The following is a 25,158-nucleotide window of genomic DNA, read 5'->3' on the forward strand; positions in this document are numbered from 1 at the left end:
AGAGTTTGTATTCATTAATTAAATAAATACAGAATATATGTTTGAGTAAACACGTTTGTATCCGTTTCATGGTAAAGGTCGTGCAGTTATGCTATGGGGGGAAAGTAACATTTGCTGTTTCCACACTGCAAATGTCATAAGTTCAAAGCGGAAGGCATCACATTGAACAGGATGGGTGGGTAGAAGCCAGGAGTCCCTGGGAGGCAACCACTACGTGGTCACTACAGTCACAAAAGGCAACATGTGCAACATTGAGTCAACATCCTATTGCTGTTGCCTCAATGCTCATAATCAGGATCAGCTATGGTCAATGCCCTGCTTCATGAAGGTGTCCCCAAGGCATCAGCTCGTTTCAAAGTCCCGCGATGCAGCAATCCACCTAACACCTGCACATGAGCTGTTATCTCTGCTCCATCTCGGAGGCGGTGGGCGAATTCGCGGGTTCGTTTTATCCCTTGGCTGCCACTACATCGTTATTCTCGACCCCCGACATCATCCCTTCTAGCGAGGTGTCCTGCTCAAGCCCACTTACTTTTCTAAAGTTATGTTGTCTTTAACCTGTGTATGTCCTCTGATCTATGTGTTCATCTTTCTGTCTCCAAAGGCACTCAAATCCATCCAAAACACAATTACTCAGAAAGAAAAAAACAAATACACGAACACTCTGAATCATTTGTGCCATTACCTTCCAAAAAAGGTCGCCTAGTTTAACACGTCATTGCACTTGCATTTCAGTATGCTAATATTTATTTTAATTGTAACAATTTCCGTTGTTTCATTTATATTTTAGGAAGTACAATCTTGTGTAAGTGGCTATAAACACATTGGATTCAGTTCCAGATTTTTCCCATACTTTCTTGGAATCTGTCTGAACAGATAAGGATGCAGCACAATGCATGTGCGTACGTCCTGTTGTATGCACGTTCCATTGTGACTGGCAATGATCGTTTCCATTAGCTAGAGCAATGTTCATGGTGGCTGGGTATCTCAAGGGCCTAATGCACAATATGCTTATCACGTAATCACTGCACATAGGAGAGCATGTATCACCATTTACCCATCAGTGCCTTACCACAGCAGTTGCTAACATAAAAAAAATCATTTAAAAGACTGTCACATTTATCATTCTAGTAATACATTAAAAGAGCATAGGGCATATCTCATCAGTGCTAACAGACTTTAGACAATTGTTAAAATTCTACATTCTTATGGCAAGGCAAGTCTGTCCATTCCATAACTACTGTACTGTTGACTTCCCACAACGAGATGCCAATTTTATCAACCACGAATTGACGAGTTGACCTCGGCGGGATTTTATACTGACAAACACCTAACAACTGCCTCACCCCACTGCATCAGTAGTACGTTAACAAATTATTGTTTAACTGCTTGAAACAACACAAAACCGGCACGGGAACATCTGACAGGAGATCACATTCTTTACACATGATGCAGCTCTTGTCTCGAAAAAGCATAAGCATCCAATGCTGTAGCACATAAACGTTACTCAAATCACAGAGTGCTGTCGTCACAATGATTTTTTTTTCAAGTCAGACAACTTATATGTGAATTCTCTTCATTGACTGAAAAATAGTTGTATAATAGTCCTTCCAATGCACTGCCAAAATGTATGAATAAGAATATAAGAGTAGTGCTATTATATATGTGTAAAATAGAGGGAGGCAACGTTAGGATATTTTATATTGTGTATTACTGGTAGAAACCTCCTGGTTACACCAGCCCACAGGGGATTATTGTGTCCATCCGTCGTGCAGGGAGGGGCTAGGTGGGGAGGGAGGGGCTGGGTGGGGAGGGGCTGGGTGGGGAGGGTGGGGCTGGGTGAGGAGGGGAGGGTGGGGAGGGGCTGGGTGGGAAGGGTGGGGAGGGTGGGGCTGGGTGGGGAGGGTGGGGAGGGGCTGGGTGGGGAGGGTGGGGCTGGGTGGGGGGTGGGAGGGGTGGGGCTGGGTGGGGAGGGGCTGGTCACCCCGTGTTGCCCTTATAAAACTCAACGTTCAACCTACTCACGCCAGCTTGTGCCCGCCCTCACAGCCGGGCATATTTGCGGAATAGACCACGCCGCCGTTGACCCTGGCCATTGACAGAGCAACCTAACGTTCCTACCAGCTCCCTCCGCAGGAATGTGTTAAAACGTGAAACCTGAGGTGGTTGAATGCCTCAGAGTTCACAGCACTGAGCCAGAATCGCTCAGACCATGGGTTCAAACTGGGCAGCCACTCGCGATTAAAACAGGTTCCGAAGTTTCGATTTAAAGCTTTCGTGACTGCAGGGATTCATCTTCTTGGTTCTTTCGGTAAAGTCACGTAGAAGGGAAGTAATAAAATAATAAAATAATATTATTATTATTATTATGTTTTATTTTTATTATTTTATTACTTCCCTTCTACGTGACTTTACCGAAAGAACCAAGAAGAAGGTTCCGAAGTATCGAGAGTTGATGGACTCAGCCCACTCACGAATGACTACACAAAAACTGTGACATTTTGTTTTCAGCTTCATCATAATCCACATTTCTCTTCTCTTGATAGTCCATCGTAAATGGCAACAATGAAGTGTATCACGTTGCTTGTAGGCAGAGGTGGGACAAAGTCATTGTTATGCAAGTCCAAGTCGAGTCGCAAGTCATCAAATTCATGACTCGAGTCTGACTCGAGTCCAAGTCACATGACTCGAGTCCACATCTCATAGGTGGGACAAAGTCATTGTTATGCAAGTCCAAGTCGAGTCGCAAGTCATCAAATTCATGACTCGAGTCTGACTCGAGTCCAAGTCACATGACTCGAGTCCACACCTCTGCTTGTAGGTAATACAAGGTAGCGTGCTATACTGAAAGTGAGTAGCCATTGCACTGGGGAGACCTGCACCCCTTAGTGCAAGTGCTGTGACGCCCAAATTGCCGTTGGATGTTGAGAGCATCTCGGCTGCCTTGGGTGGAATTCAGAATCTTCGCGGGCTAGGAGGAACAGTATGACTACAAGTCACTGGCAGAAGTCCATCCTCCAGCTACCGCGATTTAAGTAGCGCCATATAACTGTCAGAGGCGCTCGCCATAACCATTAGTCATTTTCCAAACGCAACAGTGAACATACTTGTTTTGAGTGTGTTTTTGAAGCTGGCCAGAACAGATGTTGACTTCTCGGAAGTGAAGCAAGGCCACAACCAAGCGAGTTCCAGATGACCGGTGGTGCAATGCTGAAAGCACAATCTGTGATGAGTGATTTTGGTGTCAGAACTTCCAGTCTTTGTACATATTTGAAGAGCAGGCGACATGACTTGGAAAATGATCAGTTTGAGTTAGCCAGGCATCCCCGCTGAGTAGACCGTCAATGTAAGATGGGCCAATTTGCAACTGAACCTCTAGCACACTGGCAGCTAGTGGAGAGGTCTCAAGAGGGATTCGGCCGACGCTCAACTGGTTACTTGTTTGACTGTCCTAGCCAGATTGTTTTAGACCAAGTGCCGACAACCTGTGCTTTAAGGACCACTTTGTGAAGTTGTTTATTAAGGATCGTCTGGTATTCACATGCATTGTGGCTCTTTAAAAACATTTTTTTATGAAAGTCGAAAAAATGGCTCTTTTTGTTATTTTGGTTGCCAACTCCTGTTGTAGACCCTCTGAAATCTGTCCAAGTTCATGCCAGAAGTTTTGTACAGAATGGAACTAGAGTAGTTAGCCTGGATGAGACCACAATAATCGTGAGCATTTGCGCAATCACTGCCATTATGAGATGTAATGTATGTTGCAAACCTTAGAGATGTTAGTTGCATGCTCTACAGGTGTTCTTTTTACTTTAAAATGATAGCCTACTCTCAAGGTCAACTCCAATATATTTTTAGCAGTACTTGGCAGACTAATACCAGCAATCAATATGGTCTGATTGGCAGCTGCTGTTTCCAGTTTTTTATTACCTGGACATTACACAATCCTTCTAAACATTTACTGCTATGCAAAGTTGCCAGTCACTGGTAGGAAATGCGTTGCCAGTAACGATTGCTCTAAAATTATCGTTGTTTTTCATAGCATTCAGGATTGTTCGTAAAATTGAGCAACCTACTACCTAGAAGACCAGGGGCTGCATGCGGAATCTTTAAGGACTGCTTTGTAACGTTATTCACACGGCATTGCAACTCTTGAAATATTGAGTTTATTTTTTTTACCGAATTCGAAAAAAAAATGGCTCTTCTTGTAATTTTGATTTCCCACCCCTGACCTAGTCGAAATGTATGGATGTATGTTGAACTTCGTTCGCGCCGAACGTAGTCAACCGTGCTAATCAGGGGTGCAGAAGCACTGATGGAACAAACCGTGTCTGTTGGCAACACGCCTCTACTTACTACAGACCCCATGACAGTCGTACCCAACGCCATACAAAAACGATTATGTTCCCACAGGCCCTACAAAAGTCTGCTCATGTCGACGAGCTTCACAGAACATTACAAAACATCACCACGAGCCACACAATACATGTTTGTTTGGCAGCCCCATTTTAGTATAAATATGTTTAGTCAATTACCTTCCAAAGTTGGAATTGGTGTCAGTATATTTTGTTTCAGGTTGTATAAACCTTAAGAAAATAGTAGAAAATGCAAAAAAAATCTTGACATTTTGGCCTTGCATTGTTCAAGTGACTTATTTAAATAAGCCATTATTTATGTTACATGTAACATGAGTGCTTTATCTTCTTGGTTCTTTCGGTAAAGTCACGTAGAAGGGAAGTAATAAAATAATAAAAATAAAACATAATAAAACAATTCTCACGACGTTTCGGCCACAACGCAAGCAGCCATCCTCAGGCGAAGAATGAAACACCCCAAGCTTGGAGCGTATATTTAAGCTGGGTTAGAGGGGGGGGGAGGTGGGAAGAAGAGCGCCTAAACAAAATAATTTGCATATCAAGAGGAATTCAGCATATGGAAAATGCGTAGGAGGTGGGCGGGGGGGGTTCCAAATCAATACTATGCCCGTGCATTATGCAGGATTAGCAGCATCAAAGGGGGGGGGAGTGCTTTAATACATCTACACATATTGATTGACAAGGTCTATACAGAGGAATACATCTCATTCATTATCATCTTCTCCACAAAGCAAATCATGGGTGCCTTTGGCCCCATAACACGGAGTTAAGGGACAGAGCCTTGTAATGCCTTCCTGTGAACACCCATTATCATATGCCAGCTCAGTACACATGACCAAGCAAGACTAAATCTGTTTACAGTCCAACTCCTCATAAGCAGACCTTGTGCTTGTGGGCAATAATGAGAGTTTGCGTCATTTGTGATGTGTGTGACGCACAAATAAAAATAATAAAACGAAACATGAGCGTTTGCAGCTGTGCTCAGGCAATGTCACCAAAACACAAAGGGGTTTTCAACGTTAATGTTTCTCACGTATCTCTTTGGGAGATAAAACAAAAATGTAAAACAGTTCTACACAAATAGAAAATGAGTGTAAAATTTACATCTACTGAAAACTTTCAACGTAAATTGGGATCTCAATTCAGACTTTTAAACCAAATTTCACTGCATTCTCAATTTTGCTGACAAGTGCCATAATGTCAGTTGAAAACAGTACGCAGAGAGGGCATGACCACACAAAGCCAATGAGGCACAAGGCAGCAATAATGATGGCTATACTGCACTACACTGACGATGCCTAACAAAGATGTCCAATTGCCTCATTGTCCTTCTACAGTCCAAATAATATGGCCACAATTTTTACTCTTTTGTATTGGTGGTTTAAACAAAGCTGTGTGTTATGAATGCTGCACATCACGTGACATGCAAGGCATGATGGGAGGACAGAGCCTATGGTCACAATCGCAGCTTTTTGCTTTCTCAACGTGACGAATGTCATCAATTACTGCTGTTATTTCTGGCCTACATGAACTTTTCTTTACAAAAAATGTTGCGATGTTGTTGAGTACAGTATGCCACGATAGTAATGCCCCCCCGGGTTACGTCAGGGATGCGTTCTAGAGAGGTGCGATGACGAATATCGAAATTTAGAGGGTAGGTGCAGGCGAAGGCTGAGGCAACGGATACAAGAAAGGATGGATGCTGTCAGCGACGTAAGCATCGATTGACACGACGCAAATCAGGTAGTGATATTAATAAAGTGACGACGTATTTGCGAAACGACGTGGGGGGGGGGGGAAGACGCAAATCGGGGTATTACTGTATACTGTATGAGTTTACAGCAAAAACAATGGCTCTGCACAATGACCATAATTCGTAATTAAATAATCTTACTTATCAACTCAGCATTCTTATAAAATGCAAATTATCACCAGCTGTTGGCCCGCTGTGTTTCATTCCAATTAATGAAATTGAGAAATCTGGAAAGTACCAATTTCAACAAGAAATAGCAACCATTCTTTAATACATCAACCATGCAACGTTACAGGAATTAACGGAGGGCACACCGTGCCCTAAACCAAGGCAACACAGTATTCTAGACCACACAAATACCAACGCAAACCACTCCCTCTACTCCGAGTTGGACCGTTAAACACCTGAACCTTGGCTATTGTTTAATCCAGCCCTAACACATGGGTTTTTCCAAAATCCTTGTTGAATGCCAGTATTTGATCAATTATGCACAATAATGTTTCTACGACCACTAGGAAGCAGGTTAATCTACCTGGGAAGTGACAATTTGGGTTCTAGGATCAGAAGCATGGCCTCGATTTGCATCCAAACACTTCATGTTGGTAAGTACGAGTTGGTGAGATTGGAAGGTCCAGGATCTGTTAAGATATCACTCGCCGCTGATGATAACCGTGGCCAGCAATTGAACTCAGACTGCCAAGTTCATAGCACATTGCATTATCCACTGCACTCCTAGCACGAGTTAGGTTAGGCTGTTTAAAGTTAAATATATTCCTGTTGTTATCATTTTAATGTATTTTTTGCATTCACATGGCCTTCAAGTAGACCTTAGTGCACATCTCATTTCCTCACTGGCTTGTGCAATCACAACTGATTCCAGGGTGAGCCCAGGAAAAAGCGTGAGGGTCTCTCGCGAACGCGAGCTCCCGTGCTCGCCTGGTGTCAGCACCTGCGCCCACTTGGTGAAGCGGCGGCCTGGTCGGCCTGCAGTAGGAACATGGGCCGTGCCAACAACCGCTCTTCACTAACAGAGCTAGCAGACTTCACAGCGGTCGTGCAAATGCAGCGTGGTCATAATCACACTTTTGTGCAGATGCATGTATTTAAAGGGATATTTTTTTCAGGAACTGAAATCTCTTCAAGTGACATTTCGAAAACACACTAGGGGGGCACACTTTTCTACACGCCAAGTAATGCGAGAAATGCTTGTCGTATGAAAGGTAATCAGATGTTTTTTTATTCTCGAAGCAGGAATTTCAGCCAAATTAGTGAAAAATACGTGCTGTAAAGTAACACTCAACTTCGGCTTATCAAGTAAAAATATAATACATTGTGATGCTTTGTATGTTATTTCCAAATTAATCTTGGAGAGTGATCGAGTTAAGGGAGTGATGTCACGCATAAACATATCTCAAAGTCCATCGCCACGGTGACTGTGCAGCACAACGGCCAGCTCCCCAGGCTGGCCTAAACCAAGTGTGCTGGCACTTAGTGAAAGGCCGTCCCCTAGCACAGTTCTAGATCGCTCGCATCGGCACAGCACTGAAGATTATGGGGCTTGTGAGATGGCTGCTTGGCTCAGGGATCAGAGCACTGGTTGTGAATCTGGACAGCTGCCCCTTGTCAGATTGGGCTTTCAAATGTAGAAAATCAATGGCCTCAAGCTGGTCACCAATAGCCGCACATCCATATATCATCATCATCATCATATTCAGTTTTAACTTAATTATAGTTTATTCCTATCTGACACTTTAATATTTCAGTTGGACTGACATGTCACGAACATTCTTTGCAGGGCGTGTAATAGGTGTGCCCCTAGTGTGGATAGAGGTTTCTTGAAGGGAGATGTAGCTGCATGGCATCATCGTCTTCGGATGTTTTTCTCATCAACAGTGATGCATTGTGAGCTGTGAAAGTTCTGAACGGAAATGACGTCCTCTCACAATACGACTCCGATATCACAACTGGATTATAATTGGTAGAAACTATGAAAAAAGAAAAGAAAACTGAGCTGCAACTAAATTTGGTGCAGGCTTATACAAGTGATGATTTTGTTTTGCCATATTGGGTAGTGGAGAGTCTCAACGACACCATTTTTTCCAGATAATTACGTGGCCTAACCCAAAGATCAATTATGATTTATACTTATAGTAGTGAGTTAGCAACATACCAATGCTGTGACAAACGAATAAGAAATATGAACATTGTGCAAGAAAATTTCACGAAAGCAAAACAAAGCAGAAAGCAGCATGAAGAGGTGCATACTTGGAATTACCCTCAAAGACAGGAAGAAAAATATTCTTTAGGGAACATATGCAATTTAATGATATGATATTGACTGTTAAGAAAACTCAATGGTCTAGGGCAGGACCTTGTCACAAGAAGGGCTAATGGCCGGTGGTTGAGAGTAACGATGGAATGCCATTTAACACGGGGGACAGGCCCAAAAGGGTGCCCACCGTGGAGATTGAGCGATTAATTCAACGAATGTGAAGGCACCAACTAATGTGAGTGATGATAACAGCTTGGGAAGGCCTTCATCCAGCAGTGGATAGATAATGGTTGATGACAAAGTTTTGTATCCTTTGCACAGCCAAAAAATCTAACTTAATGATTAATATTCATAACAATACACAAGATGAGATAAAATATGCCTCCAGGAGTTGTTTTAGCCACAACATGCTCTTAATTTCCTTTTGTCAGTGGGCTATTTGTTTTCAATACACACCGAAAACTTACTTCACCACACCCTTTCTTCCTGACAGCATGCTGATGTCATGGAAACAACAACACTGTGATGTTTGGGCACAGTACTCTTTTAATAAGTCATCATAGTAGCAGGAGTCTTAAAGAGATTACAAACTGGATTCTCATAAAAGTAAACTGCAGAACAGCATTCCTTAAACATTAATTTATGTAACTATTCTTAAGAAACTAAATTTTGTGTTTACCAGGTAAGGCCCACTGAGCATGACCACAAATGATAGCCTAACGAAGTGGCTTATTACGTGGAAATTTATGTCAGACAAATACTCTCGACGCATGCGACCACGGGGAAAACATGCAAACTCCAAATATACGGGTGTCAGGGTCGGGATCGAACCCACGACCTCCTGTATACCTGGCGAGGTAGTTAACATCTCGCCACCATGGCGCCCCATATACTGGTACTCTGCTTCATCCTTGCAGAAATTTGCTTCGAATCTATTTTAACTATGTCTTTAAATAACAATTATCTTTATTTACTCAGTAGGGAAGCCTCACTAAGTCTCAAGACTATTTCAGGAGGGTCAACGTGTGGGAGGAAACCAGAGAAACCCCCATACATACGGTGACACTCAAAGCTCCACACAGATAGATTATTAATGTACTGCCGTTGCCTGGAATTCCCAGAAAGTCCACCCCATTCAACTATTAACCGGCTCAATTCTAAGTAGCTTCCGAAATCCGATTCCATTTGGGGTATTCAGGATGATTTGGTCATAACAACAAAACACAGAATGACTTAGCTGAGCGTAAAGTATTAAAACATGGTTGCTCAAATAATATACTGTGTGCAATTTTTGAATTTCGATCAATCATCAGGAAATATTGCTTACTTTTTGACTGTAGAATACTTGTAAAAGTGGAGACATGAACCGTGGGCATACGTGAGGAATAGTTACACAAATGTTGTATACAGGTGCTTCCTTTCAAACAGGATTTCCCAACCTCGATTCAATCCCAAGCCCCCATGTGGCAGGATCCATTTGCAGTCGTCTTCCCTGTGGTCACAAACAACTACAAGGTGAATGATATAAATGGAAACACACACTCTAGTTGTGGGAAGAAACTAATTTGGGAAATATTGCACTCATGCCAAGGTAGCTAGATGGATAGTACTCTGCAAGCAGAAAGCCTCTGAACAGTAAGTCTCAATAAAAGCCGGGGTGCTCCTTATGGGCGCTACCAAAACACCAAATGTATATCTTTCGTAGTATTTTTAAAACATAATTGGTAGATGGCATATCCACGTTGTTTGGCCTCAAAGCGGAGAGCATTGAGAGGTCAGGTAAATAATGAATTTCAAGTCGACAAGAGGCCGTGCGCCTGACAGTCAAAACAGTTGCTGGGGCTGGGAGCACGTGGGACTGTGATAGCATCTTTTATTTAGTCAGTTATTTATTTTTACAAACAGTTCCTCGAGTTTCATTAGCAGCATTCCAAATTCCAGAAGCCAAAAATAAGATAACATTGGCAGAATAAATGTTCTGCACTGTCCTGCTCAGCTGCCCTGCTCGTTACTGTAAAACCTTTCCATATTGACAATCAAACATTTCAATATTTATATAATGCAATTAGGATTCACCATAAAAAATTGCTCCAGTTCAAGAGTTAATTGTGTGCAATGACACCTACATGCATTATTCTGTTAGATCCAACAGCGGGTCCAAACAAAGCAGACAACATTCCTCCAAAGGTCTGTTCTTACATAATTGCACAATCGGACTTCAGGTCTTCACCCAGGACAACGACCTCTGGATGCCACTTGAACGCCTCTCCCGGTAACCTGCCTCACCTCCATGCCATATGCAACAAGCCCTATCCATCACAACCTCCTCCTCTGTCTCATTACATCTACAACACTTTATTTCCACGTTCTGTTTGAACGTCCAAATTGTTTAGCCGATCCTGGCATGTTTACACTTGAACGTCATGAAATTCTGCATGCACCTGTTTCTCCTTTCATAGCCGTGTTGTTAAAATGGAGGTGACTGACCCATGCAGTAACACACACATTCATGAAACCACATAGATCACGTGAACTGTGAAACCCACCGATGAAGTATTTTTAAAAGACGTGTCAACTTTTATAAACTCCTCCACCGGAAGAAAAAATACAGCTCGTGTTACCCACCAACCATTTGGAATCGCCAAACAGACAGGAATCCATACTCTTTGGTTCTTTCGGTAAAGTCATGTAGGTAGAAACATTATAGATCACGACGTTTCGATCCCACCTGATGACGATTGCTTGTGTTGCGATCGAAACGTCGTGATCTATTATTTTTCTACCTACGTGACTTTACCGAAAGAACCAAAGAGTATGGATTCCTGCAGTCACGAAAGCTTCAAATCAAGATTAAACAGTAGACCGTAGGGTCATATTCATCGTTCATTTGTCAATTCAATTTCATTTTATTACAAAGCTGAGAGGTTCTCAGAATGCAAAGGTGCAGCCATGCCATTGCTTGCTCAAGACACTGCTGTGGAAGGGCGTCCAATAGAGTGAGCGGCCGAGTTCGAATAAAGCACCCACACTTTACTCCACCACACACACGTGAACTGCCAAATGACTCACTGTGGTGCACCCATATATATTGCTGGGCGGAGAGGTTGTTAAGATATGTTCGTGTTATTTATATGTGAGACACACTTATACGTCGTTATATTGAGCAGTGGCTACTTTTTGTAATTATAAAGTACAAGCCACTGCAGCATCATCGCCATTAGCACATTTAAGGCACCACATTGTAAAAGGTTTGCAAGTGTCCTTAGAAAATAAATAAGGGCAAATGTCAGGTTACTACAGTGTGCTGTATTCCTATTTATGTCTAAAGACAATATTGATCGGTGTGACCTGTATAAAACTGCCAGAGGCCACTTACTGTATATTCTTCAATGCAGCTTTGGGAGATTTGCAAAAAGCACTGTCACACAGTGACCCACACTTGCATATTATGAAAGTGATAAGAAAAATATCCTTTTGAAATTGATGCTGCAGCATTTTAAACTTTGGCAGTGCCCCACAGAAACCGTGCGGACTAAAACAGTTGCGTTTGTGCATAAATTGCTCAATTCTGACCCCTACTGGTCGATTTAAACACGAGCACGTTCGATGTTGATTTTTATTCCATTGTCCTCCACATTTATTTTCATTCCCAAACATGTGTCTATAGATGCGCCATCGACACTTGCATATTTATGCACGCCCATTCGTGACTGCAGAGTATATGAAGCACATGTACGTTGCAAGGCATCGTAAGCTTTGGTTATGTTCGTCCTGTTAACCCAGACTTGCTTGTGCAGCATGTACAGTGCTGTTATCAACACTCTCGTGATAGTGGCCAAAACACAACTGGCTGCATGACTGGGGGATACCAGTTTCGTATTCTCATGTCTGAAATTTCCATATGGTTTGTTTAAATGCCAATGTGTTAACACCTACAGAGACCTCACAAACTGCCCTTGTCCCATCATTCCCACCCCACGCTCTCTACACTCCAGCCTTCTTCTTCCTAAGCACCTATGACTTAGAAGTGTCCAATCTGCGATTCCCTCACCGAAGAGTAATCCAGGTAAGGCTCTGGATTGGCAATTACAGAGCAAACTAGAGAGATCTTGTTTAGACACACGTTAATGCAGAATGTGTCTAACCAAGTGCACTGGTCTGGCCGTCAGGTCATTTGCCTGGACATTTGCATGACATGACTCATCGTGAAATATCCATGTGTATCCTCCAACATTACACTACGGTACTGAATACTGTAAATATATATTGATTCCCTCTGTGTGTGTGTGAATAGCTAATATTCAGCTTTATTGTAAAAAGGTATCCGTTGTGATCTTTTACTGCGTACTCTATCAACTGCAAGGAGTAATAGTTCGCTCACTGGAGTTTTAACTGTTTAGATAACGCAGTGCAGCAGTTGAAACAAAGGGCAGGCTTCTTTAAAAACCGCACTCATGTCCACCCAGCAGGATAAATGGTTTCACCACAATTAGTCAATCGATAAAGTTGCGTGTGGTGTGGTTAAGTGTGGGAACTCCCACCTCTCGCACCACGGTGGCAAGATCTTAACTATCTTGCTTGGTATACATGACGGCATGGGTTCGATCCCGACCCTGACCGCTGTATATTTGGAGTTTTCATGTCCTCCTCGTGGGCATGTGGATTTTTCTCCGAGTCCTCCGTTTTTTCCCTCCACATTTAGAACATATGCATTTAGACTATTTGGATGTTATAAATGTCCACATGATAAGCCAAATTGTTGAGCTATCATTTGTGGCCAGGTCGCTTTACCTGGTAAAAGAAAAAAAAGAGTACAAATAGTTTTTGGTCTTGAAAAATATGAGGCCAGCGTGGAATAGACCGAATATCCTCTGGAGGGGCCCTCTAGAGGTCCCTCTAGTGGCATGAGGAAGCAATTGCTGGGCTGCACCCTCACTTTTTGTTCACTCAATAAACTAACATTATGCAGTGATTGAAGAACAAGGCGCGGTGGGTGATGTAACAAGTGACATTGGGACGATTACTGGGGTCAACGTGGGTGCCCGGCGCTGACCATTGCTGTTGTGGGGGACGACAGACAAACCAGAGGCCTGCTAAAACCCACGCTCAGTGTCCAGAACAAATAAAAATGCGCCACAGAGACGAGGCCTAGAACATGAGCATTCCCCCTTGCGCCCTCATTATGGGCCTCTCTCCTACAGCCCCCCCTGCTCCCTTCTTCCTCACTCCTGCCACTGCCTCCCCCCATGGCTAATCTGATTTGTTTTTAATTACGTTCAATGAGCTGAAAAAAATCTGCTTCGTCACAGGGGACCCTCCAATTAGTACAGTTCTTTAGTGCCAAGTGTGTTCGACTGTACGGTTTCTGGTTTTTTTCTTCTTAAATCCGTAAGTTAAGCTTGTTTTGCTCCTGCTGCAGTTTCTAGCAATTACTACAATGAGCCAAGAATGTCTGTGTGTAACGCGCGTGACGTCACTCCACATGCCGCACCCCCCCCCCCCCCGTCATTAATATTCATGATAAATTATTTTTAGAAAATTCGCTTTAAGTTAGATTTTTATTTATTTAAAGTGAATCTAATAAATAAGTATACGCAGCAACAAAGTGGATTTGGTGTCTTTATTTATTTCTTCAGCACTTGAGACAAAAGGTAAGTCTAATTTATGCTTCTACATTATAGTAAAATAGCCATTTCTCTGTGATTTTACAGATATTGAATCGATTTCCAATTTATTTCAACCCCAGCAACCGAAAGCAGAAGAGAATAAAGTATCAGAACAGTGAATTTGAGCACATTGAAGGTCAGTTATGTAGAGTGCTACAGTGACATGAAGTGAGGTGTTTTATGGTATAGTTTTGCGTAAGATTCACTGCCATTAATAGTACTACAGTGAAATGCAGTGAAGTGTTTGATGACATACTTTTGTGCAAGATTCACTGCCATTAAATTTACACATTACTCTGCTCAATTTTTACGTAAATATTACAGCTTCTGTCCTAGGACGGGCAAACAAGCTAGTATTATATATTGTTTAAATCCATACCATCTTTACCAGTGTTACACAAGTAGCAGGATATAGTATGCAATCTGAATGGGTATCTAACCAGGTTATAATAAAATTGGTGTCACTCAATTTAAACTTAGCAAAACATGTTCTAATCAAATACGTTTATTTTTCACTTCAAAACGTATTTTAACTTCCATCGTACTTAAACTCAGTAACCACAGGTCTACTTGATTGAACCCAAATGTTGTTAGAATTACATCTTTTGTCAGTGACCCATGCTTTCATGTTTGGGTGATACACATGGAGTATGATTGAACACACATTTCCATATAATATTCTGAAACAAAAATAAGGATATCATTCGTGTCTTGGAAAACAAGTCAGAGTAAAAATGTTTGCCCACGCATAAAAGCATGACGAGGTGCCTATCTACCATTCACAGTGCCATTTCCACATTCCCATGACCAGGGAAAGTATATCCAAAGAATAACCATGACAAACTTTGCCACAAAGTTGTACTCATGCCATTAATCCTTTAAGGATGAAGGGCTGAGTTGACCCTGCCTTGGATTTTACCCTGACAACTTTCAACTGCTCTAACTGCTGTGCCATAATATATTCTTACCAACACACAGTTACAATTTGCGTGAAAACTTTGTCGAATCAAAACTATAAATACATACATACAGAAAAATCATCAAACTATCACCAAAAAATAAATAGTACTGTATTTGTACCACACTTGTTGTACGATGAATACAAATGTAGCACCGCACTTGTGAAATACTGTATGCTTAGCAATATGAATGCTACCGACTCATAACTCCTCAGTGTGATACACGGAATGCGGTAGGGCAGTGTTTCTCCATACGGTTCGTGGGACTGTGGGGCAATTTCAGGTTTATCCGGACAATAATGACAACGTTTATACCTTTTGTTTCGGACATTAATATTTTACTTATATTTTCATTACAAATTAATTTATGTACACTACCCATACCCTAAAATCTAAATGCCCCCCCCCCTGAAAAAAAAACCTATAGCTGGGTAAAAAATATTTGTTTTTTTATCGTCTGATAACATGAACCATTTTGCATTTGTGGTAGTTTGAGAAAAGTGGGTTGGGGGGGTGGAGGGGGTGTTCTGTGGAAATGTTTGCATCGGCTGAGTGGTCCGCGAGCCAACACAAACTTTTGAGAAACACCGCTGTAAGAGGGACACTTTGCGTGTCAAAAGGTTTAAAATGGAGAGCTCAATGCAGCAAATGGAGGAGCGCATCTGTTCAGCGTCGGAGCGTTTTAATGGGCCCCATTTGTTAGTGGCCAAGAGTCGCCTGCTGTGATTGCTAAAACTGATGCAGACTGTCCCGCACAGCACACAAGTCTAATCTCTTCGGCACACTGGCCACTAATCTGCCTCCATCGACGCCTCCATTCAGTGTTGCAAGGGTGCAATCCTGAGATATCTACACTTTACACTTCAGACCTTTGTATTATTGTTTTGGTTTTATAATTCAGCGGGAATCAATGCTCAAACTATACCGCCTATTTGGTGATGTTGTTGTTGGCAGTGGTGCACTACCACAGATATATAAAAAAAACATTTGTCAGTAGCTGCCTTAACAAGTAAAAGTGTGCAACATGCGACGATAGGGGAATTGGCCTTATATGTATTATGTTTAAAGCCGTGTTGTTATCGACGAACTTGTTGAGTTTTTCAACTGTACAGTAATTTAGTTTTATGACGCTTAAACTCGCCCGGGGCCCTCTGAGCAGCAAAGTACAGCAATGCATTGTAGTGAACAACGATTTTTAAAAAATATATATATACATCTGTAAAAGCGCAACATTGTTCCTTAAACGTTCACCTTTTTTGTGACATTTAAGTTATATAATGTACTCGTTTTCACGTTGCAAGTGCAGGTTTCGAAACTTTAAATCTACCACTCTTATTGCGGTTAATACGCAACACAGAATTTGTTTCGCATCCTATCTGTATATGAAACTTAACGGTATGCAATACATTTTTAAATATGAACGAAAACAACAATACAAAGATCCCCCGGATAGGCTCTTTACATACTGTTGGGGCAAGTGCTGTAAGCGAGCAAAAAGACAAACAACAACGCGCACAAAGTTGGTGAGAAAACGAGTTTGAAACTACAACTCAAAACAAAGCACACATTCCATCAAAAGAATTTGTTCTGACCTGACGTGGACTCAGACCTCCATCACCTCCACCCGTCGGGCTGTTTGTGTGACTTCTTCCACTTGTGTCCGAACTTAAATCATGCGGGCAGCAGCTGAGCCCTGCAGCCAAAGAGAGCAACCCCACGTGCCATTAGAAAGCCACCAACATCACCACCACCACAGAATGAACACACAAACAACACCGCATGCCGCCCTATACCTTAGTCAATGAGTGCTCAATCGGAATGGTTGAGATTCGCGTGAACCATACCTGAAATCAACACCACGTGAAAAAGAACACCGTCAACGCCACCGCAAAAATCATCGGCACGCGTCCGCGACAAACACGCACGCTGACCCCTCTCGACGGCCAGGTCACCATGCCGCGTTGGCTGACCCCTGTGGACGACTGTGCAGGTGTTCACGCGGTGACTTCGGGGGGCTCAACCATACCGCCTACCAACTGCTGATGTCACATTGGGAGGGTGGGGGGCACTGGAGACCCTCCCACGAGCACCATCCAAACAAGCGCCCAGGGCAGGGCGTGGATCCCAGCAAGTGCTTGCACACCCACCCGTGCACGCGTGCAGTAACTCCGTGATTCCTTCGGGCATACAGCTCTCCTTCACAGACGTATGAGCTCAAAAAAACTAATATTAAGCACCTCCCTACATCCCCACCTCCTGCTTTTCAATCCAACGCCGATGGAATGTCACCGTGGAAACTGACCCACGTCCCCCATTGTTGTCCACATGACATCAGCACGTGCGCTCAGAGGAGGGCACACAATCGCAGCTGAGTCCAGTGTGGTGCAAATTGCAAGTCGTATCCGACTACCCAAGATCGTATAACATCGCTACTGCTACACAAACTCTCAACGCCTTTCAAATCACCTTTCTTGCTCAGCGCTCTGGTAGAGCTGCAAGGAAGCCATAAATTGGCTGTTTTTGCAAAATGCCCGAAACAACATTAAGTGAACTCCCTTTCAGATTCACCTACATGTTGTGAAACAAGAAAAAGACTTCAATGCATTTCTAAAGTAAATGAAAACTGTTTTGGTACAAAATGCCTATGCTGTAGTATATAATTGAATTTGTAGTTGCTTTGTTAGCATGGTGGTACTACTTCTGTCGTATATACTGAATACAGTAGATACAGCACACTTGCCGCAAATTCTGCAGCTGGGCTTTCTAAGGACTGCTGAAAAACAACCATTTGTTCCGTGTACACTACCATGATGAGGCAAACTGTGAGCAGCATTGCACGTTGGTGTTAAAACTCCACTTCATTTGACAAATGCCGGGCTCGCGTACACAAGCACGAGCATCAGCCACCAGAAATGTGTTGGTCTCTTTTTCTGAACACTCACAATGGCTAGGAGCGGTAATCCATAATCAATTTGTCCGAGCTATTTACAGAATAGTAGGAATACAATTGAGGCTGTGAAACCACCAAAATCACATAATGCTGCAATGTTATGCTCTGCCAAGCCAAACGGTAAGAAAGAATACACGCTAGTGAGCAGAGTATTAGAAAAAAAATGTTTAAGTCATATCCAGGATCATAACACTAAAAACACCATTATGGTTTCAGGAAATAAAATAGCTCTAAGTAAAACAAACATGCGCGCTGTTATTTCACGGTACATTTATTTCCCCATTTGAGTCCCATTGGTGCTGGAGTACTGTAGCAGTAATTTGTGGAAGAAAACAAAACTCCACGTACAAAATGGGACGTAAGCACAACGCAATCACTGGGTATCCAACAATATATTAAAATTTGAGACGTGAAAAATACTTATTTGCTAAAAAATATCCCACTCAAGAAGAGTACGATTTTTTTCCATTGGCCAAGTGGCACAAATGGTATAGTACATGATTTGCAATCAGCCTATGAGTTAAAATCCTAGTCAATGGTCAACTCAGCCTTTCCTCACTCGGAGGGCTGATATAAGAATCAGAATCTGTATTTATCCTGGAGAAATCCGACGAGCTATGAAGCCCTTTTTTCATAGATGTCCAATAGGGGCGGGTCAGAATGTTAAAACAACAATCAATGCAAAAACGATCGGAGTGCAAAGTATAGGAAAGGTAAGCAAATCACTAAAAATAAATACGTAAAATATTTTTCAAAAAGTTAAAATTGCATAAGTACACCAATTCCCAAGCTTGTGCAAGGCAGCAGAACAAAAGCAAAACAGTCCCAGACCACACTAAGACAAAACACAGTCCCTCAATAAAATTGCACATTAACTATGGATACATGGGTAAGGATGAAAGTTAAAAATGCAGTTGTATCCAGCACGAATCTTCTGCTTCAGGGTATTTTTACCGTGAGTACCACTTATTGGGGAAGTCAACAGCGGTCGTCCTGTAGAGAAACTTTCCCCCACCAGAGGAATGCCGAATTTCCATCCAAGCACCGTGCGGTAATCAGGAAACGAGTACTGCCCCACGGTCAATTTAGCAAGAAAATACAGTCATGGTATTTTTAAAAAGATATATTATTGAAGCAGTATTTCCGACTAGATAACCATTGGATATTTAGGCTGCATCAATGAGTTTAGTGAACCACTATATGCTTGCCCTTTTTGTTTTCTAACAGTAAACATGCACAGTAATTTAAATGATTCTCTAAAAACCCACAAGACACACAATGGCCAATGTTTGGGTTAAACCTCCAATATAAATTACTCGGGGCAAATCAATCTTCTGTGAAGGCTAACACTGCATACCTCTCTATAACATCTGACACATACAATTATTAACACTGTAGGCTTTTATCTGAATATCACCCATTTTATTGTATGTTGAAGGGCCAAACATTATAAACAATTGTTATGCGCAAGTGTATTTTCATGGTTCATGTTTTCACTGCATTTTAAACCACTTCTAAGAGCAAACACGGGCCACAGTAAATGACTCTTATTCATATCTTCGTTTTCATACACAAACCAAGTAAAACACACCAGTACTCTTTATTAACAGGTCTATCCTTTTGCAGCTGCGAATCTAAAAAGGCCAAAAATATCCACAAAGTATATTTGCTTAATTTATATATTGCGTAGTGTGTCATGATACATGGATCCAGCACTTTAAATGACCTGCCAAACAAATGGATGAGGCCAATGATTTGGCCACAAATACGTTGGTTAAGATGACCCCACGTATGCTCGGGCCTTCACAGGTTCTACCAATTAGGCCCTGATCCATGGTCATAATGGTGGCGAGATGTTGTCTCCCTGGCCTGGAGTTCAACCCTGATGCCTGTACAGTATATTTGTAATTATTGGCATGCGTGGATTTTTCTCCAGGTCCTCCAGTTTTGCACTCCGCATTTAGAAACATGTGTTTAGATTATTTGGCTACCATACATTCTCACATATTATAAGCAACTTCGATTAGTTATCATTTGTGGCCAGGTCAACTCTGAAAATGTATTAATAGCTCAATGGGTTTACTTGGTAAATACAATAGTTTAGTTTATTTTGGAAAATACTCCACACGTTCCTAAATTATAATGCCTTAAAAAGAAAGAGTACATAAATTGGAAACGTTCTGGGCAATTGCCCTTTTTCACAGCACATCAATGAAGAATGACATTTGTATGAAAATTAGATGTAATCGGTAGGTAAAACAGTGCAATAACTACACATTTGTATGCACGTGCAGTACAAAAAAAACATCATTCACCACACGGTTCCGGTAACATCACCGTGGTATTTGTGCCAAGCTAAGTTCACTTTGAGGTCATGCAAGGTCAATTGGCAGGAGCTCGTGGAATAGACCTACATTTTAAGTGTCAAGCAGTTGTCATTAAAAGATGTCCATCACTGTGCCAATGTGTTTAAGCTACACACGCTGATTATAAGCGTAACTCCTCTAAATTCCTTCGTTTGTGGAAGTCGGAAACCACCAACTGACCAATAGCAGCTTTCACCAATCTACTCCAGTGGATGATTTTTACACCACTGGCAACAACCATCAACAAATCCACTCAGCTTCAGGCCCCTCAAGCGAAGGCTATGGGTGGGAGGGGAGGTGACTAATCACATTTTGCCATGGCAAGTTGACTGAGTAACCAAACATAAATAGCCATATAGTGGGCGATGAATCGTAAACAAACGGTGCTGCTCAAGGTGGACGCTAATAAAATTCTGGAGAGAATTCAAGGAAATTTAAAATAAAAATGTAATAGATACACACAGTACGTTCAACGTATATATGTGCTCTGCATATAAGTACACACGTGTGCATATTTTATCTGAATGTAAATCCCTCCAAACATATACACGTATAAGTTTCCCTCACATTTTTCGGGTTCAATTTGTGGGATCTCGCATATATGCAGTGAACATATTTCGATCCAAAATTCTCTGAATGCGGTTTGCATGCACTTTATATGCGGCTATGCGTTTGAACGTGGGCAGGCACCTGTCCCGTGCAATTTCGCTTTGTTCCCTTTTTTAAAAGTGTCTACTGCATAAAGCGAAGAAAATCTGCATATTAGAGGGGTAGATATGCGCAAGCAATACACCATGTGATATACATGCAGTACGCCATGGAATGCCAAATGGCCGTGTGTGATTTTCGCTCAAGTAACGATTGCAAAGGGCCTATTTTGAGATCCGCGTACACCTTCGTAACAGGCGAGACATTTCTACGTGCTAAATAGACATCCTCGCCTGGTTTTCTCTGCTTATCGGTGGAAACTATGCTTGAGGAATGCTGTGAAAGTACACCACCTCCCTAATGTAATTCCAGATTGATCCTGTCCCAGTCATGTCCCGTTTTGAAGCAAATAACAATCCCAACAGAAACCAGGTTTCGCATCGAGGACACTGTTGGATGACACGCCGAGAAACAGCGGATATGCTCCCAAAGCTCTTTTATTGCAGAACCTCTAAAGAAAAACAGCTGTTGCCAAAATACAAAACATTTACAAGTTTGGAGTTACATCGCGTTAAAATGCAACTGCATCCCAAGATGCTGAACAGGAGAGTTGGATGTACCGCACAGGGGGAAAGGAGGCTAATATATACAGTATGTAGTTTGTGTAAAGTCTGTTCTCCTATAACGCATGTTTTCACAAAGCAAATTTGATATGATGCGATGAATGTATTAGGGAACACATGTTTACAACGTGTATGCGAATTGGATATAACGCGATTGAGTGAACAGAACTACGTGGCGCGAGTAGGAACAAGCGGTTGTTACGGCTGCCTCAGCGGAGCATCACCACACAAGGTGGGATGCTGCTGGATGCTTCTAGATGATACCCACGCACGCCTCCGTCTTTGTTCAGCCTGCATACGCATCTCACGCGTTACCACGGGGGGAGCTTTACCCTATATTATGTTATTTATTATAACGCAATTTTTCCATGACACGGTATTCTTTAGGAACGCAACTAGCACGTTATAGGGGTACAGACTTACTTCTGTAGGGTTTTTTTGGCGAAACACAGCTATAAGCATAACAAATAAAGGCATTGAGCCTGTGATTGAACACGGGGAGGTATATGAATCAGGCCCTGTGTATTTGATATGTTTTGGTTTTGAATATCAGACTATTTTATGAACACTCGAAAGACTGTGTATGGCTTTCCAACACCGCACAGCTGCTGGAAACATTAATACAAATTAAAGGTTTCCACTTGATATGGACCTAAGTTTTCTGTGGCCAGGTTAAAAGTGCGCCAGCATACCACACATTAACATGAAGTAACAAACAAGCTCAATGCATCCGTCAGTAGCACTGCCTAAAAGGAAAAGTATATAATAGGCAACATTTCTAGAAATGACCCTTCTTCACAGCACATAGACAGGCCAAATAGGTCATGCAATAGTGTGCTGGAAAGCTGACATAGAAATACATTGGCTCACATTTCAGAGCTAATGTACTATGGGTTAATGGATGATTGCATTCACATTCAGACAGAGCTGTGTGCCATTATTGTGGTCTAGTGCTATTGAATTTCAAGTTAAAGATTACGATATTGGCAGAGATCCAAGAAGTGCAGTGCACAGCGACAGAAGCCTGATGCTGCAGGCCTGCATAATGTCTCATTACGACATTTTCAGAACACAAGAAAAGAACTGTGACAGAACAGAGAGAAAAAAACGAACCCTCTGTGACCAAAAGTGAACTTTTAAATGTCCAAAGACGAGAACAAAAACACACTGTATCGCTCGACAATGGAAAATAATATGCAGTGTGACACTGCTGGAGCTTTTACAAAAGCTTACGCTTCACAATTTGCTTTGATGCACTGAAGAAATGCAATATGACAGTGCTGCGAGCAGATTTAAGAGAGATGGGAGAAGAACGCTTCAGAGATATGTACAGTATATGAAACTGAAATAAACACACGTACAGTATTGACACATTACTTCAGACATTACATAACTTTTTGAATATGATAGAATAAGATACATTTACAAACACTGCAATTCATCTTGAAAATTCATCCCCTTATATTCAGGGATTCATTTCGGCCAGGTCTGTCCGTGTTGGCAAACCCAAAAATATTACTGCACCCAGGCCACCACAACCAGTAACACATTCCTGTGGAGGGAGCTGGTAGGAACGTTGGGTTGCTCGGTCAATGGCCAGGGTCAACGGCGGCGTGGTGTATTCCGCAAATATGGCCGACTGTGAGGGCGGGCACAAGCCGGCGTGAGTAGGTTAAACGTTGAGTTTTATAAGGGCACCACGGGGTGACCAGCCCCTCCCCACCCAGCTCCACCCCTCCCACTCCCCACCCAGCCCCTCCCCACCCAGCCCCTCCCCACCCTCCCCACCCTCCCCACCCAGCCCCTCCCTCCCTCCCCACCCAGCCCCTCCCTGCACGACAGACACAATACTCCCCTGTGGGCTGGTGTAACCAGGAGGTTCCTACCAGTATAGCCACAGAGACACGCAGAGAGAAACCTCCAACACCACAACGCATTTTGTCTACTTTTGCCACAAAAGTGAAGTCGCGTGCTAAATTCTTCCAATTAGCCTCAGGTTATCCACGGGTATTAACTTTGCTTTTTCCCCAGAATGCATTGTGGAAGAATTCATCAGTTCAATTATCCACGCTTTTCCCCCTCTGGATTTTTGCAGATGAATTACATATTTCTCCAATTACCCACCGTTATTCGCAAATTTTACCCACGAATAAGTGGAATACATTTGTGGTTAACCCCACGGCAAATATGATCTGAAAAATGTGTCCCCCACATGACAACGGATAAGATAAGTTTTCCGGTACTGATACCCAAAGGTGATTAGTTTTTGAGCACATATGGATTGTTAACCTGCAAAGTACATGCCCCACTGGTTATACGTGCACTTGATCTGTATTAAGATACCTGAAAAATGTGAGGGAGCTGCAGATTTAAGGTGGTACCCTTGTGGATTAGATCAAGGAAGTTGTGAATAAAAAACAGAACACGTGGGTTGGGGTAAGCAGTTGCTGCCCATAACAATGTCACCCCACTCTTTAAATGCTCGGAAAGCTCCCAGGCTGGGCTGGCACCACTCAGGTTCTGTGTTTAAACAGGGACAGCCATCTGTGATTAAACCAGTTTTTCAAGTGTATTCAGCTGATGGTCTCAGCTTGGTCAGCAATGAACACACAATAAAACCCCACCACGTAAAATGTATTTTTACAATTGATTTGAATAAATTCCATCTATTAGAATTAATCTATATACACACGCGAGGGTTACACAGAAAGTTATGGCCCACATTTTAAAAAAATCCCACTGGAAATCGATCAAACTTTTGGTGCTGTAAGATTTAACTTTCCTACTTTTTGGCATAGTGAATAGTGGTGTGCGTCGCAAAGAGCTGGAATTGAGTTTTTCGACCGCGTAAAGCAAATCAGTGGGCGACATTCACAAAAGGCTGAAACCCGTCTATGGAGACGATACTGTGGACAGAAGCACTGATGGTTGCTGCGGAGTAAAACGAGTAAAGACATCAAAAGGAAGAGTAAAAGCTGATCTTCTCGATGCCCCCACGCACTGATCGCCCTGTCACGGCCGACATTGTGCACCTCGCTGATAACACTATTATTAGTCGGGACCGACGCATCACGACCAAGAAGTTGCACATGTAACCAGTAAATCTGCGAATTCTAGTACATTTTTGGGCGAGGGAATAAAAGTGGGGCATTACATTCTGGGAAACCCTCGTATATAGTTTGACTTTCATGTAACAATCGCACAGCAAAAACTTTCGTGAAAGGATACAAAAAAATCATTAAAGGATTCAAAGAAAAAGACACTTGAATTTTTCATAAGTCCCTTAAAATGTTCTTCTGTCAGTCAGTTCCTGACACACGGGGTATACCGCGAGGCATCTGAATGAATCCTTAAACTCACGAAAGGCCAATTGCACAGTTGGAATACATTGGGGAAATAAATAAAATAAAAGCATTGTAAAGAACTAATGAGTACATAGACACTCGTATCTCGAAAACAGGAGAATGGGATCGAGATAGAAGATATTGTGGATAATAAAAATGCAGTTTAGTATAAAAATGTCAACCTATTTCTAGATAGTAATAATA

At 42.2% G+C, this 25,158-nt stretch overlaps 1 protein-coding gene across 7 annotated transcripts in view; it reads right to left on the minus strand.

Moving 5' to 3' along the window:
• The window catches only part of LOC144953594 (uncharacterized), a 194,153-nt gene that overhangs the window by 103,143 nt on the left and 65,852 nt on the right, over positions 1–25,158 (minus strand). For all 7 annotated transcript variants that reach the window (XM_078884172.1, XM_078884205.1, XM_078884199.1 and 4 more), the window contains exon 3: positions 16,616–16,716. In XM_078884172.1, the coding sequence (XP_078740298.1) occupies positions 16,616–16,716 (101 nt within the window). The remainder of the gene's footprint in view (positions 1–16,615; positions 16,717–25,158) is intronic.

The sequence above is a fragment of the Lampetra fluviatilis genome, chromosome 3 (assembly GCF_964198595.1).
Source record: "Lampetra fluviatilis chromosome 3, kcLamFluv1.1, whole genome shotgun sequence".
Lineage (NCBI taxonomy): Eukaryota > Metazoa > Chordata > Hyperoartia > Petromyzontiformes > Petromyzontidae > Lampetra > Lampetra fluviatilis.